Consider the following 15,781-nt stretch of genomic DNA (forward strand, 5'->3'; position numbering starts at 1 on the left):
ACTATTCCATTTTCATCGTTCGTTGATGTCAGTATCATGTCCTTATGACTATAAGGACAGAACTAAGCTTTGATCGATGCCCCTTGTTTAAAGATTTAAACAAGTTCATCTTGAAGCTTGATAACGCCATTTTCTTTCTTTTGCCCTCTTTTTCTTGGATTCTTTTTAGTTTTGGATCTTGTTTTAGTTGTGAGGTGGGACTTCTTTTGAACATCTTAGAAGTGGAGGCCTTTTCTCCTTCACCCTGTATATTTTTAATGACTATACAAGGGTGAGTGGGGGGAAATGGTCGTGTATTCAACTGCATGTCACTGCTATTTAGAAGCAGAAGTCTTTGTGGAATTAAGTTTGTTATGTTTATAAGTGATCTACAAACCATATTTAAGCTATCTTACATCATTGTCTCTCCCCATGGTGTTCCTCAAAAGGTTCCACTTTATTCTCTCTGCGGAGGGTTTTTTTTTTTTTTTCATCTTTTTAACGCTTTGTCTTGAGGTTTTTTCTGGGGTTCTTTGTAATTGTATTTGGTTCTTGGGATCTGGTAAAAATGGCGTTTTGGACATTTGTGTTAATGGGTTTTGTTTCTTTCATGGTGTCCTGCAGTAGTTTGAGGTTTCACTGTAACTGATGTAGATTAAGATCATGATTCTTGGTTAGTACTGGATGATTTCACCATGTGTGTTTAATTGGTATTTCTTGTTTTCTTGTAGTTTAAGAAAAGGCACCATGGTATCCATTGGAGTTGAGTGACTTCCAGGCCATAATATGACAGTCTGGACTAGTAATGTAATTCCCTCAAGACTTTCTAAACCAGTCTGAAATTCTGTATTATTGATGCTTTGATTTCTTAAAACAGAATTATTTCATTTATAGGAAGTAGCGACTGCGCTTAATTTGTGATCTGATAGAAGAATAAATCTTCTGGCACGAAATCCAGTTGAATTCCCTTGTTATCTGATGGGAGTTATAGCTTACTCCGAGGAATTCCAGCCGGTGCGTGTTTGGACCTCTTCTCCACCACTCGGGACAGTTGCTTCACTGCGTCTTTAGGAAAATGACGAGGTTTGCTCAGCCATTCACCCCCATCAACAACCAATGTTGTTCCATTGACATATTTTCCTAAACATTAAAATGATTCATAACATTATTCAAAAGTACAATAAGAAAATTGAGTAAACAAGACAGGCAGAATTCTTTCTCACAAAAGATGCAGCAATTTAATCATACGAAATCGGAGGAGCAAAAGGCATCAGACTGGGAAGGCAATGAGGTAGGCGGTGATAACTGGGATTGCTATATGATTTCCGGATTAACTTATTGCAAATATATAAAGCGGTTCAAGTTCAACAAAGGTGTTCATAAGATCTTTGATTGTAGTGAACTCGAAAAAGCTCCTCAAAAGTTTATATCATGGAAAAAAAATGAAACATTCATATTTTGCATGGATGCATTCTTCCTCCCTGCTAGGATGCTTTGAGTTAATGATTAAGGGTGGGTCTGATTGGCCGAGTGGGAAAGTGTCGTTGCATCTGTATTTTACACGATTTTAAAAATATTTGGTTAATCAAAACACTAATGATGAACCAAATTTTTATCAATATATTTTTACCAAAAAACATCAAATCAAGAAAGATTTATGAGTATAAATTTTTTAAAAAACAAGCACACTTCAATGAGGTAATGTGGATTTGGTGAACATGCCTGACTTAAGATACTTGGACTTTGCAGTCAGTCAAATCCTCAAGATAACAATCATCCTCCCTTGAGTACGTCCAATGAATGATCATACTCCCTTAACACATCCAAGGAAATGAGATAATGTAAGTCTAGCGAACATGCTAGACCTAAGGCACTTGAACTTGTCAGTCAGTCAAGTCTAAGGTAACGATCATCCTCCCTTGGCACGTTCAAGTGAATGAAGTAATGTGAGTCTGACGAACATGCTAGATCCAACGCACTTGAACTTGGCAGTCAACCAAGTTCATTGCACTTGAACTTGGTAGTCAACCAAATCCAAGATAACATAGGTCTAGCAAACATGTCAAACTCAATGTACTTTGATTTGACAATTAGCTAAGTTCAAGGTAATGTAGATATGAAAAACATGTTAGACTCAAAACACTTAGACTTGACAGTTCAAAAAATTCAAGGTAACGCACGCCCAAGGAAATGACCATCCTCCCTTGGCACGCCTAAGAGGATGACCATCCTACCTGGGACACGCCTAATGGGATGACTCTCCTTTTTTAGGTCTAGCTCAGGGGAAGAACTCAGTTTCTATGGGCTTAGCTACATCTAATAACTTGAACCCTAATTTATCTATACCTTTTAGGTGTATAAAAATCATTCACAGACTCACCATATTTCTATCAAACATTAATATAGATGTAAGGGATATTTATACCTCATTAAATGTTATCAGGGTAAAATTACACTTCAGACCCTCCTTTTCACAAAAAGACAAAACTCATAAGCTATAAATACACCACGAAACCTTCAAATCAAATGTTCACAATCTTTTCAGAGTATTTCTCTCTAGAATATTCTTATATTTTCTCTCTTTAAAAAGAGTTCTCACCTTCACCAAATGAGACTTTTTACGGGCACTAGCCACAAGTCACCTTGGTCTACCAAACACCTACCTTGGCTAAGGAGAATGGATAAGATTATTAAGACCAATTGATTAATCAATTATCTAACTCATAAGCCCTATTCCTAGGCTATTTGGGTTTTTGGGACTTCATCAGCTACAGTTTTACATGGATCCCATTAAAAACTCTCTTAAAACCATGGTTATGAAAAAACTACAATTTATAACTTTTTTTATACCACAGCTGCAAAAGCTACTTAGGAGAACATCCATCTGCCTGCGGAAAGTGACAAAGACCCCGTTTGTTTGCTGGAAAGTAGTTTCCTTTTGGAAAGTGAATTCCGGGGAAAGTGAATTCCGGGAAAGTAAATTCCGGGAAAGTATTTTCCAATGTTTGGTAGTGTAATGGAAAATAAGTTGGAAAACACTTTCCAGTGTTTGGTTATGTCATGGAAAATGAGCTGGAAAATAACTTATTAATGTTTTATTTTCTCAAGTTTATTAAAATAATGAGGAACAGATCTTACAAATTAAAAAGTTGAATGAGAATGAAATTAAAAAAAAATATAATTTCATAAATTATCTCAAATAAAATAAATAATAATCAAAATAATAGAGATCAAATCTAAAAAATTAAAAATAAAATAAAAGGTGAAGAAATTAAAATAATAATAATTAACATTTCATAAATTATTTCAAATAAAATAAGTAACAATCAAAAGAATGAGGACCAAATTTGATAGATAAAAAATTTCAATAAAAAATGATAAGGAAAAAGCAAATAGCAATTATAAAAATAAGGACCAAAATTAATATAAAAATTAAATTTTAAGAGATAGAATTGAAAAATAAATATTCAAAATAAATTATATATAACAATCAAAAGTTTGAGGATCAAATTTGATATAATCAGCAAATAATGACATTTCTAAATTTTTCACAACTTCTGGAAAGTGTTTTCCGCCCAAATTTTCCAGGAAAACACTTTCCTGAAAACCAAGCCAAATTTTCTTTTGACTGGAAAGTGTTTTCCGTTGACCAACTTTTCTAATGGCAAACAAACACAGGAAAGTTTGGAAAGTGGTTTCCCGGAAATCACTTTCCAGAAAACAAACACAGCCAAAAGGGAAAACACTTTCCTGAAAACCAAACCAAATTCGAAAAGTGTTTCCGTTGACTGGAAAGTGTTTTCCGTTGACCGAAAAGTGTTTCCGTTGACCGGAAAGTGTTTTCCGTTGACCAACTTTCCTAATGGCAAACAAACACAGGAAAGTTTGGAAAGTGGTTTCCCGGAAAGTGAATTCCGGGAAACAAACATGGCCAAAGTATACCTTTCTTTTTCTCAAAATGGTAGCTGGGGATTTCTAAAACTGAAAAAAGAAAACAAAGTGGTAATAAATAAGAGATCAAGTCATAGCATAAGACCATAGCAGGTCGTTCTAAACTTCTAACGTATCAAGCTTTCTATAAACAAGAGTCATGAAAGCTATGCTTTCTCCCTCCCACTATCTCTACAACCTGGATAACTCCACTCTTGCACTAAACCTCTGTAACTGTTGCAAACCAAGTCCCCATATCTCGGCTATTTGCTGAATCGCAGTGGCAAAAAAAACTACCTAAATTTGAAAGCAAGATGCTTCAAAATTATTGTTACTGAACAGCTGGTAGGGCTAGACATATATTGAGGGGTATCTCAATTATTGTAAAAAAAAGTCAAAAATATACTACCCATATATGCATGTTGATAGTTAAAATTTTTAAAGGTAAATGTATTGAAATGACCCTGCTGAAAATATTACAATATTGAGTTGTATGTAAGATGTATTAATTAAATGTCACTAATTAATAAAATTTTCTAATTCAAATCTTAAATATACATCTCGTATACTAAATATGTTTAGGTCTTTTATTAATATAATAAGCATAGCTTCCTCTCTACGTATCATTTTTCAAAAAAAGAAAACAAGGAGAAGTCACAGCTTAAGTAATTAAAATATTCTCAGTTTTTTTTATCTATTTAATTTTGGATTAAATTTTATAAGATTTGAAATTCAAATTTGTATTGCAACGCAAAAGCTCACCTTCATACTTAAGTAATATAATTCTAGATAACCAGTACATTTAACTCTAATTTTTTTTATATTTTATATATGATGCTTGTATTAATTATATGAGTTTTATTCTTTATACAAATACATAATAAATTGTTGTTCTAAATTAATTTATAATTGACAGTTTGACGTTTTAGGTAATTAACTATTTTATAAGGTCCTTGATTGATCCTGCTGGACAAAAAACTTTGTGCTAAGTGATCAGAGCTAGACATTCTCATTTACAATCTATGTAGAAAAGGAGTGCTTAAGCTTTTCTTCAACGCTAGTAATAGTGTTTGTAAAGGGCAGTGTAAAACATTGCACAGAATTACATAAAAGGATCAAGTAATAGACAGAGTATATGCAACCCTAACCTGCATCAGATGCAAGATAGACAGCAGCCATGGCTATATCCCATTTCTCTCCCACTTTAAACAGAGGCATCTTCTCCATAGCTTTGCTCAATATCCCTTCAAGTCCAAGTTTACTCATGCCTGCAGTGTCTCCAATAGGACCTGGAGCAATCCCATTAACTCTGATATCATAATCTGTTCCCCACTCCAATGCCAAGTTTCTTGTAATGCTATCAACTGCTGCCTGAACACCAATAAAAAAACGTTGGGAAGATATTTATACACATTTTAGAGCATAAACTTGATAACTTACAGAATTAACTTACTAACCTTAGCAGCAGATACATGGATTTGATACCATGTTGCTGTATAATGCAGAGTCGCACTTATGTTTATTATCGTTCCGCCAGCGGTAGATGGATCCTTCCCAAGTCCCCCTTTCTTTAGATACTTGAGTGCTTCATGGCACATTGTGAAAGTGCCAACAGAGTCTATATCCATTACTGCAGAAAAGAAGAAAAGGGTTACTCAACTTTGCTCCTCTAAGACCAGCCTTTCATGGGCTATCAATGTGAGAGATGAGACTTCTGTTACGTTATTGGAACAACCGATACAATCTTCACTACTATTAAGCTTAAATTCGTCAAATAACTAGAAAAAAAATTTAACAATCTAAAATTCAGCTGAAATAATCGTACCAAACTCCAAAATATATTTAAGAAGTTCTTAAAGTCAAAACCAACTGCACAGATTATGCTTGTGCTTAAGAATAAAAACCAACCTGTCCTGAATCCATTGGAGGATAAATCCTCGGAAGGAACAAGAAAATTGCCAGCTGCAGCATTTACAAGAATGTCAAGCCTACCAAAATGCTTGAAAGTAGATTCCACGACTCTAATTGCATCTTCTCTCTTGCGAACATCTCCCTCGAATCCTATTGCCTGCGACGTACACAATAACAAAAAAGTTCACTTCTACACAGACAAAACCAGATCCTAATACTACCAATTATCCAGCTAAATTAAACATGAGAAACAGATTTCCTTCAGAGGATTTGAAAAGGTATGTAAACAGCATTCAATGCCCTCCTCCATAATCGAATGTTTGAAACATCCGGTTCAAGGTAGTTTCCATGCTTCTTCAATCCCTTGGGATTTTTCAAAGGCACTGAAGAATTCACTTTTCTAATAATATACAGTGCATATGACTATCATCGTCTTCCTACCAAACAACATGTCGTTTCAGTATAAAACTCCTCATTGCAAGCAAAACGGGAAGTCGTTTCAAGCAGTTGACCGGCCAAAAAGGAAGCCTTTTTTCAAAAAATAAATAATAATAACTGGAATTCCCTAGACCTTTCCTGTGCTTTCTCAGCAACCAAACAAATCCAAGAGTTCAAAAAATCACCATACATACGGAAATGAAACAAAATAAAGATAACCCAGATGGTCAAACAGATGATATCATCAGAGAGACTTACAGGAATTCCAAGCGAGTTAAGAGAGGAAACAGCAGAGTCAACAACATGTTTACGTCGACCCATGATGGCAATAGATGCTCCATGTTTGCCAAGCTGTAGAGATATCTCATACCCGATTCCTGACCCACCTCCTGTCAATAAAGCTACCTTCCCTCTTAGTATCTCTGGCTTGAATGGTGACTCTACCATTGATGCCTTCTTCCTTGACTTCGTTTGCAGCTCCTTGCTCGCTTTTCTCGATGTAAAATTCGGTTGATCGTAACTCCGTTTTATAATATTGTTGGCATGTGATGTGTGTCAACAGACAAAATTCAGCCACAGATTCTGTCTTTCTTTTTTATTTCTTCTTATGTGCTCAAAAAATTATAGTATCTTTCTTTTTTTGGTTTTACATTTACATTGCCTGAGTGATGGGGGGTGTGATAGGTTTTGCAGTTTTTATTTATTTATTTATGTGTTTTAAATTATATTTTACTTAAAATATATTAAATTAATATTTTTTTAGAGTTTTTTTAATGATTTTTATGTGTTAATGTTAAAAATAAAAATTTTAAAAAATTATTTTTATATATTTTTAAATAAAAATTATTTTTAAAAAGTATTTTACACAAATACCTGAACACAAATTTAATATTTATAAGATCCCGTTCAAATCTAAGTGGATTTATTAGGTTAATTTGAAAGTTAATGAATTAATTCAATATTTGTTTATCAATATGTCAATTTTTTTTATTTGACATGGAACTCGGTTTATCAAAGTGTGCTCACGCTTTTTGTATGTCTTCAAGTGTTGTATACATACCTGTTTTTATATATATATACATATACACTAAATTTTCCTTGATCTGACATGATAATAAAAAGAAAAAAACTTTTGAGAAAGGATAAAAGAGTCCTTAAGTCAGTTTTAATTGTTTAACTTTCAAGGACATCTTAGTCATTTCATTATGATTTTGAATTTTTTTATATTAAACCAGATACAAAATTATTCCTTATCTTACATGATAATAACAGAAAAACTATTTGAATGTACCAAATTATCTCTTGATTTAAGTATTGAAAATTTTACTTTTAAAAGTATTTTAATTTTTTTATCGTGTTTTTAAATAAGAAAAGACATAATTGCACAAGATTGCTTTGAAAATGATTAATGTGACATGTGAGAAGATCTTAATACCCTTAACAACTAGTTATAAGTTTTTTAGTGAGAGGGGCAAAAATATCATTATAGTGTTCTAATGCTAAAGACTCTGCAATTATAGAATCTTCCAATTAGTTTTAGCTTTTATTAATTAAAAAAAAGAAATATTTAACTAAAACTTACGGTTGAAAATAAATTTATTTTGCAAATAACCAATATAATTATGCATGTTGAATATGATTCACCATGTGTGTGATTTTTTTTTTCTAGTGCACTTGCCTGTTTGAGGATATTGTTGATGTTGTTTTTTAAAGTATTTTTTATTTAAAAATATATTAAAATATTTTTTTATTTTTAAAATTTATTTTTAATATCAACACATCAAATTACTTTAAAAATATAAAAAAATAAAACTAAATCCTTTTAAAATATCTTTCAAAATACAATATCAAACACCACCGAAAACGGTAGTGTTAAAGTTTTGAGCTGCTCAAAACGTTACCCCAAATATGCACAAAGAAAAAGATTATAACGGTGTTGTGGGTGTAGTCAAGAACTCAGTTTATGAAATACGATCAATTATTATTATTAAAAAAAAATAGAAACACAGACCTCACTATTAAAAGGAAGGGATACAAAGAAGTAAAGAGCAAAATAACCTTTTTCAATATTCTTTTCCAACATCTATTACGAAAACATTATATTATATTAATCTTACTCGAGAAGTATCATTATCGCATGCCCATTTTGTTTCGGACCATGCCAATTCCATCACAGGATCATCAAAAGTTACCCGGGTTAAGTTTTTCGAGGAGAATTAAAAATTACACCATGTCAACAATTTTCTAAAAAAAATCAATAAATTCACTAATCCATATAGTTTCCAGCCAGAGCTCAACCGGGGCAAAATTTGGATTGCAGGTTGGCAGATTAGCTAGAATTTTTTTTTTAAGAATTAAAATAATATTATTTTTAAAAAATATATTTTAAAAATAATGTGAATAAGTTTTTTAATTTTACATAGATCAGCAAGATTATAAACTAGCTGTAATTTTAAATTAAGTTAAACTAGGGTAATTTTTTTATTTTACTTTTAATCCAAGACAGGTCTAAACCTTAATTTGACCATTATACTAAAAGGGTATTTGAGAATATAATTGTGGTTGTTTTTTAAAATATTTTTTACTCGGAAAAGCTTTAAAATAATATTTTTTTATTTTTAAAAAAATTATTTTTGATATCAGTAAATAAAAATAATTTGAAAACACTAAAAAAATATTAATTTAAAATAAAAAATAAAAAAAAACTTTTAATTTTTTTTAAAAATACTTTAAAAATGCAAAAATAAATATGTTCTAAATATAATTTTTATGATAAATTTTCACCCGAATTATCAGAGTGAGATGCAGCTGATTAGCCAGTCCAAATAGTAGTAAGGGCCGAAAACTACCAAAAATAGAATTTCAATCGGAGCCTCTTGAAAAGAGAAAGCCGAGCCCAAGCCCTTAAATCACGTGCGATAACAAAGGACACAAATTCTCGGACCCCACATGATGCGCTCCTCCGTGCTGTAATCGCACTACCAGATTCTCATGTCCCCGTAATTTTTTGATCAGGTCATGGACACTTCTGTACTTTCATCCTCCTCTAATATGCGGCGACCCGTGTTTTAAACCTTGGAAATCTATTTAATTAACGGTTTAATCTTGTAGACAAGAGGTGATTGGGCAGGCACACATCCTACGCTAGATATTAGTTGTTTTTTTAGGGATGAATGTGATAAATTAATGAGATGTCATTTTTATAATTACTTATACTCCATTTAATTTCTTTAAAATTATATCATTTTATTATATATATATATATGTGAACATAAAACAAATTACGCTGGAATCAATTTTAGCAATATTGCAAAATTAGGTTGTAGTATTCTATTTTTAGATAATGATGAATTTACTTTGTTAATTTATAGTAGTTTTTCGTATTGTTTAATATCTTTCACACATTTTATCATTTAAAAAAACTTAGGATTATCACTCTTTGTTTTGTTTTATTTTATTTTTAGTTTGAATAATTGAGATGTATTGCTTTTTTAATTAATTATATATACTAACATGTTATTTTGAACTAACTCTCAACTGTAATTGAATTTCATTATAGTATTTAATTTAATTTAATTTCAATAAATAAGTTGAATTTACTTGCTTAGAATAGTAGAAAAAATTTGTTTTCTATATTATTATCATTGTAGATGAGTATTTTAAAAAAATTGATTTTAACATTATTTCCTCTTTTTTTAATACGGTAAATAAAAATGGTAGACCTCTAATTTATTTTTGTATCACTTTTTAAGATTAAATTTCATTAAAAGTTTAATTATTGACTTTCAAAATGATTTCAAATATAACACTTCACTACTAATTCCGAGGGTTCTAAAAAGCTTGAAAATTAAATTCCTTGACAATGAAATTTCTTTTCAAATAAAAAAAATTAAAATACAACATAAAATCTCATCTATTATTTTATAAAGTAATTAATAACTCATCAATTAAATTCTAAATAAATTATTCACACTTCTTATTCACACTTCTTGTATCCAAGTTAATTTTTGCAAAATCATTTAAATAATGTATTCTTGGAATCATTTAAAAAAAATAATTTAATCTTGATGAATTTCAAAAACATTTTTAGAATAATATAAATTCAACAAAATTCTGAACGGTGTTTTTACTGTAATAATAGATATAATTTATAATGAATTGCTAAAATAAAATTATTTATTATTTGGTGGGAAAAAATCAACAATCTACATGTCATAAAAAGGATGTCATTTAGCACCGTTAATGGAGACTTATTATCCACTAATACTCGCTATCAAATCCAGACAAACATCGCAATCAAAATAAAATCCCCATTTTACCCTTATGATCTACTTTTGACTATCCTCCAATTTATGTCCTTCTAATTCCTCGTTAAACTCACACTCTTGTCTTCTTGTCCTCTGGATTTCCCTTAATTACTCACCATCAACATCTTCACTCTATCATCCACTTTACTCCCCCCCCCTCCCCCCCCCCTCCCCCCAACTCACCGAGTAAGCCTTCAAAACTCGCCCGACTCATGAGCCGATTTAGAAGAATCGAAATCTTTGAGCCGCACTATGCTCCCGTCTTACTCAGAGAAACCTCCATTTTCACTCCGAAATCACTCGTTTTTCCATCCTTTGAAGAACCCGAGGAGCTCGGTTTTGCTGCTTTCGATCTCTTGTGCTCGAAGCCTACCTCTTTCGAGGTTTTTGATACAGTGACTGATCTGGTTAAAACGCGTTCGTTTTACACGAGCAAGAGTATCCACGACCGATTTGAGACTGACTTGCGCTTGCACACTCTTCATGATCGCGTCAGCGAGCTCGAGTCAAAGTTTGACAGGCTAGTCAACCCGAAGATCAACGGCGGGAGTGGTGCTGAGAGGAAGTACACGTGGACAGCGGAGATTAAAGGACCGGTGACAGAAAGGAAGTATAAACTGACAGCAGAGATCAAAGGAGGAGAAGAGAAGAAGAAGAAAGAAGAGAAGACTAAGAATTATAAATGGACTGCTGAGATTAAAGGAAAAGGAGAGGAAGAGATTCCTATCTCGCGGAAGTATACGTTTGAAACATCAAGTGGATTTGCAGGTGACGGTAGCAAATCAGAAAAGAAAGAGAAGGAGAAGGAGAAGGAGAAAAAGATAGAGGCTAAGGAGAAGAAAGGACAGTGCGCCACGCGTCTTGTTGAAATCGAAGATTACCCTGATCATGGAGCTGTTGTTTTGCGCCAGGTAATCTGTGCTGTTTTCCTGCATTCAAGCTAGTTAAATGTGCTTGAACGAGAATAGTAGTTGAAAAGATCACGTTTTTATTGTATGTTCTTATAGGCATTTGCAAAGAGAGCTGGAGTGGTGGAGAAGAGGAAGGGGAAGAAGAAGGAATTGTCGCCTCAGGATGCAGCATTGTTGATTCAGATTACATTTAGGGCTTATTTGATCCGGAGATCACAGGCACTTCGTGCGCTTAGAGAGTTGGCGATTGCAAAAGCTAAGTTGAAGGAGCTTAGAGCTTTGTTTAATAACTTTTCATATAGGCGCCATGTTGCGCGTGATGCTGAGGAGAGGCAGAGGTTTTCGGAGAAAATTATTGTGCTGCTTCTTACTGTTGATGCCATTGAGGTAAATCATGTTTTGCTTATTTGAAATGACAGGCTCTGCAATTTGCTTGAAATGTGCTTAGATGATTACTTACGGTTACTGTTGATGTTGACGTTAAATTGTTGGACTTGGAACTGGTTTGAAGTTTTCTAGGCTTGGTTTTAGTAATTTGCCGTTATTGCTTGATTGAGTACCTGAATAGATTTCATGGAAGATTTTTCCTTTATAAAATCCCATGCGACATTGTGTTTTCCAGAATTAGGAAGTGAATTTTATCAACGTAGTAGTTTTGCATCAATTATTACAACAATCTTTTGGATTGCATCCATTCTCGTGTTGTATTTTGCTATCTTCATATGTTTGACTATTAAGATTAGTACCGAAAGAGTATATCGAATTAAGAATTTTATAGATCATGTTTGTTTGTTTTGATAAAATATGTTAAAAAGTTGGGGCACACATGTTTAGGAACATGTGAGAGCTGCTGTTTGATCTCACTAAAGATGTCCTCTTGTTCAAAGATTGAATGCAACTATTGTAGTATTAAACAACCAATACTCACCTATGATTTTGATATTGGCTGCTTACATGGCTAGTGTCTTGTATGTTCTGTAACAAGCAAATGAACTTGCTAGATAGCTTGGTTCTGATTTGTTTGGCCGCAATATTAATTACATGGAAAATGTGGTGGTCAAGCTTGTCCTTCCCATAACCTTGGGGAACTGGGATGATAAAACATGCACATAACATTTTGGTTCGTGAAGTGCAGTGCTACCATGTTTTCGTAGGCTACATCTAGATGTATGATTTGCTTTCAGCTTCTTGGTGTTGGCAAGTTTCAACTGCAATTTCTCTAATTTTGGAAGGCTATAATTTGTCTTGATTTTGAATATGAGCTACTAGAGTTTACATGGATGTCCAGTCTGATAGATCTTGGATGGGACAGGTGCTCTGTGATGTTAGGTTGAGTGGTAAAAACCACCCAGAATGATCATATTGAAATTCAATGGCTGAGAGCTGAACTTGATGTAGCAGTTCTTAAATTTCTTAATTGGCTATATAATTGAAGATATAACTTTCAGTTGTTCTTTAGCTGAAATGTTTATGGAATGGGCTGTGGTTTAGGTAGGTTCTAGGTTCAAATCTTAATGTTGAAGGAAAAAGTAGCAAGTACCAAATCAGAAATAAGGATAGGTAGTTTTATGAAGAAATTATCGGATGGATCGGGTCCACTACATCAATCATTGACCCAATTAGTTAGATATGCTCTAACATATCTGGTTGGCTTTCTTTTCCTCAGCTGTAGGTTGCTGTGTGATCATATGATTCTGTTCTTTTTCTTCATCTTCCTTTCTTTACCAGTGATTAATTTTAACATGTTTTGCCCTCATTCACTCGGGTCCTATTTGGTAATAGTTTCTTGAATTTTCTACCGGCCTCAAATTGGGATTTAGTCTGTTTACTGGTTGCTCATTTGAAAAGAAAAAAAGAAGAAGAATGAACTTTGAGGGTCTCAGTGTTTATATGAATGCTATTAGAAAACAGGTATGGTGGAGTACATTTGTTAACCTTTTTTACATTCATTCCGAACAAGGATTTCACATAAATGATACAGCTTTATACTATCTTGATGTACCAATTGCAGAAGTATTATGTTGATGCTTTTGCAATTGTACCAAATAACTGAGCTTGTGGTTGTAGCTGCTCCCACCACATTATCAAACATAGGCTAAGGCTCACCCCTCCTTTTATAACACTTGAGTTGAAAGCACAACAATTGATTCTAGTTGATTGAGGAAGTTAACAATTTCTACCTGTTTTTTATGTCTTTCCCTGTTAAAACTGATGGTGATGATTGTGGGCTCTTAAATCTAGATGTCAAGAACTGAACTTCTGTGCTCATTTAAATTCCTCACATTCTGTTCATCTAAAAAAAAAAGTGTGTGTGTGTGGGGGGGGGGGGGGGTGGGGTGCTAAAGTAATATTTCCATGCCTAATTCATCAGGTTTCCTGTAAAAGACATGTTTAAAAAAATGTAATGAACTGATTTACATTTGATGACCCATGAGAGAGGTCTTATGTTGTGTCTCTTCTACCATTTATTTAGATGTTTTAATTTTATTTTTATCATGATTATTATTATTTTGGCTCGTGAGAATATGTATGTGTTGTTGAGTTTGCATTAAGAGTGCCATTCTGATTGTGATGAACTTTGCTTATGCAGCCAGTCTGTTTTTTGTAAGTCATGTCTGCAATATTCAAGGATCAATAACCTTAATATGATTATATGAACCATCTCTTGTTTTACTACTATTGTCATGCCAATTAGATCTTAGATGTCCAAGTTTAATGGGGGAAAAGGAGAATGGCTAGATAACTTGGATCTCATGGTTAGACTAGTTGCTGTTCAGATCTAAAATACCCGCTTCTCAGTTCTCATTTTCCGAATATGTTGGTTTTGGTGGTGGGGGTGATGGCAGCTAAGTAGCTCCCTTCCTGCCTAACATCTCCTTACTTCTATTGGTTCTTTAATGTGCATTTGATGTGTTGGGTTGTGCAGGGAGCTGATCTAATGGTTCGAGCTGCAAAGCGGTCAATGGTGGATGAGCTGGAGGCAATGCTTGATGTGGTGGACCCCCAGCCTGCCGGTAAATCACTTTCTATGAGAAGACGAACATTTGATATGCCTGATGGTATCATTCGAAAGGAAATTGCTGAAGGTGTGGCCCAGGTTGTCCAGATGCTTGATAAAGAAGAGGATGGCACCGCCACCTTTGAGGCATGCTTGTAAGCAAGTCATGTTTAGTAAGAAAAACTCATTCCGCTTGTGTGTTTTTCTTGGGTGTCCCGGCTTCTTTCTTTGTTGTTCTAGAATATTGAACGCAATTTGAAAGCTCCTGTTAACTCATCATGCCATGTTTGATGTGGTTGCCCTAGCTTGCTGTTGTCTTTTGAATGAGAGTTGTGTGCTCTGATTTTCATGTCTCCACTTCCAGTTTTCACCTAGTTTATTAATTCTCTCACCCTAGAGTCCAGTTAATCTTATATGATCAAACATTGGATCACCTCATGTCTTTTAATCTTTTCGCGTCATGTTTAGTTTGCTCACAGATAGGATTAGGCAGGGCATTATGAACTTGCATCTCGTCACTGCTGGAGAATGCGTGTGTTCTTTACCTTGAGCTTTCTGTATTTTCTGATGAAAGCGTGTGGGTCATTGGTCATTTATTGGGGACTGGTGTGGGTCTGTGTAGGAGACCCCTTGTAGCCAGACAGGACACAGACTTGTTCTGGGCTCCGATACAATGAAAGTGGGGGCTTGCCTTACTTGAATGATTAAGTAATTGTCGTGATCAGTTTCTAGCGACCATTTTTAGGCCCTGTAGGTGCCAGGATTGACCTAACTAGACTCTTAGGGAGCGTCATGGGAGCGTCATAGAGTTTCTGTTTTAGAGGTGTTTTAGAGGGTGTTTGAGAGTGTGGTTGTGGTTGTTTTTTAAAGTGCTTTTCATTTAGAAAAATATGTCAATGATATTTTTGTATTTTTTAAAAATTATTTTTGAGATCATCATATCAAAATGATTTGAAAACATAAAAAACATATTACTTTAAAGAAAAAAAAAAATTAAAATTTTTTTAAAAGCACTTCCAAACAAGCTCTAAAGAGCTTATATTTTTTATTTTTTTAAAGTTTATATTTTACATCAATATAATCTAAAAATATTAATTTGAAAAAAAAAAAATCAAAAAATACAAGCCAAACAGTCCCTCTGAGTTTTGCAATTGGTGGGTAATGTCATATTATAAAGCAATTTTCTTTCATTTGTTGTACTAAAAACTTATTTTATTAATTACTCAAGAAATTATTTAATTGTTCAATAATTATGTAAGTTCCTAATAATGACGGCTCAAAAAATAACGTCACCTTAAAAAATCAAA

The 15,781-nt window shown here is 33.4% G+C and overlaps 2 protein-coding genes across 2 annotated transcripts; one reads left to right on the top strand and one right to left on the bottom strand.

Annotated features, from left to right (window-relative positions):
- Positions 1 to 802: 802 nt before the first annotated feature.
- Positions 803 to 6,861, bottom strand: LOC7482193 (peroxisomal 2,4-dienoyl-CoA reductase [(3E)-enoyl-CoA-producing]). The gene is made up of 5 exons (XM_002318254.4): positions 6,517 to 6,861; positions 5,818 to 5,977; positions 5,367 to 5,539; positions 5,058 to 5,280; positions 803 to 1,119 (listed from the first exon to the last, which is right to left on the bottom strand). Exons 1-5 carry the CDS (start codon positions 6,703 to 6,705, stop codon positions 965 to 967), a joined length of 900 nt encoding a protein of 299 aa, XP_002318290.1. The 5' UTR covers positions 6,706 to 6,861; the 3' UTR covers positions 803 to 964.
- A 3,776-nt stretch (positions 6,862 to 10,637) lies between these two features.
- On the top strand, positions 10,638 to 14,831 carry LOC7482192 (BAG family molecular chaperone regulator 7). Its single transcript, XM_002318851.4, has 3 exons — positions 10,638 to 11,476; positions 11,573 to 11,863; positions 14,403 to 14,831. The coding sequence occupies exons 1-3, from the start codon at positions 10,778 to 10,780 to the stop codon at positions 14,631 to 14,633; spliced, it is 1,221 nt and encodes a 406-aa protein (XP_002318887.3). The 5' UTR covers positions 10,638 to 10,777; the 3' UTR covers positions 14,634 to 14,831.
- Positions 14,832 to 15,781: the final 950 nt, after the last annotated feature.

The sequence above is a fragment of the Populus trichocarpa genome, chromosome 12, assembly GCF_000002775.5.
Source record: "Populus trichocarpa isolate Nisqually-1 chromosome 12, P.trichocarpa_v4.1, whole genome shotgun sequence".
In the NCBI taxonomy this organism is placed as follows: Eukaryota; Viridiplantae; Streptophyta; class Magnoliopsida; order Malpighiales; family Salicaceae; genus Populus; species Populus trichocarpa.

Bases quoted from the DNA above. Each gene is read 5' to 3' on its own strand.
- LOC7482193 (XM_002318254.4), bottom strand. From the start codon at position 6,705: ATGGTAGAGTCACCATTCAAGCCAGAGATACTAAGAGGGAAGGTAGCT. The intron at 5,540-5,817 runs GTTGGTTTTTAT...TCTTTTCTGCAG, and splicing joins CTCCAATGGATTCAGGACAG to TAATGGATATAGACTCTGTT. The intron at 5,281-5,366 runs GTTAGTAAGTTA...ATTGGTGTTCAG, and splicing joins TCCATGTATCTGCTGCTAAG to GCAGCAGTTGATAGCATTAC.
- LOC7482192 (XM_002318851.4), top strand. From the start codon at position 10,778: ATGAGCCGATTTAGAAGAATCGAAATCTTTGAGCCGCACTATGCTCCC. The intron at 11,477-11,572 runs GTAATCTGTGCT...ATGTTCTTATAG, and splicing joins GAGCTGTTGTTTTGCGCCAG to GCATTTGCAAAGAGAGCTGG. The intron at 11,864-14,402 runs GTAAATCATGTT...TGGGTTGTGCAG, and splicing joins TTACTGTTGATGCCATTGAG to GGAGCTGATCTAATGGTTCG.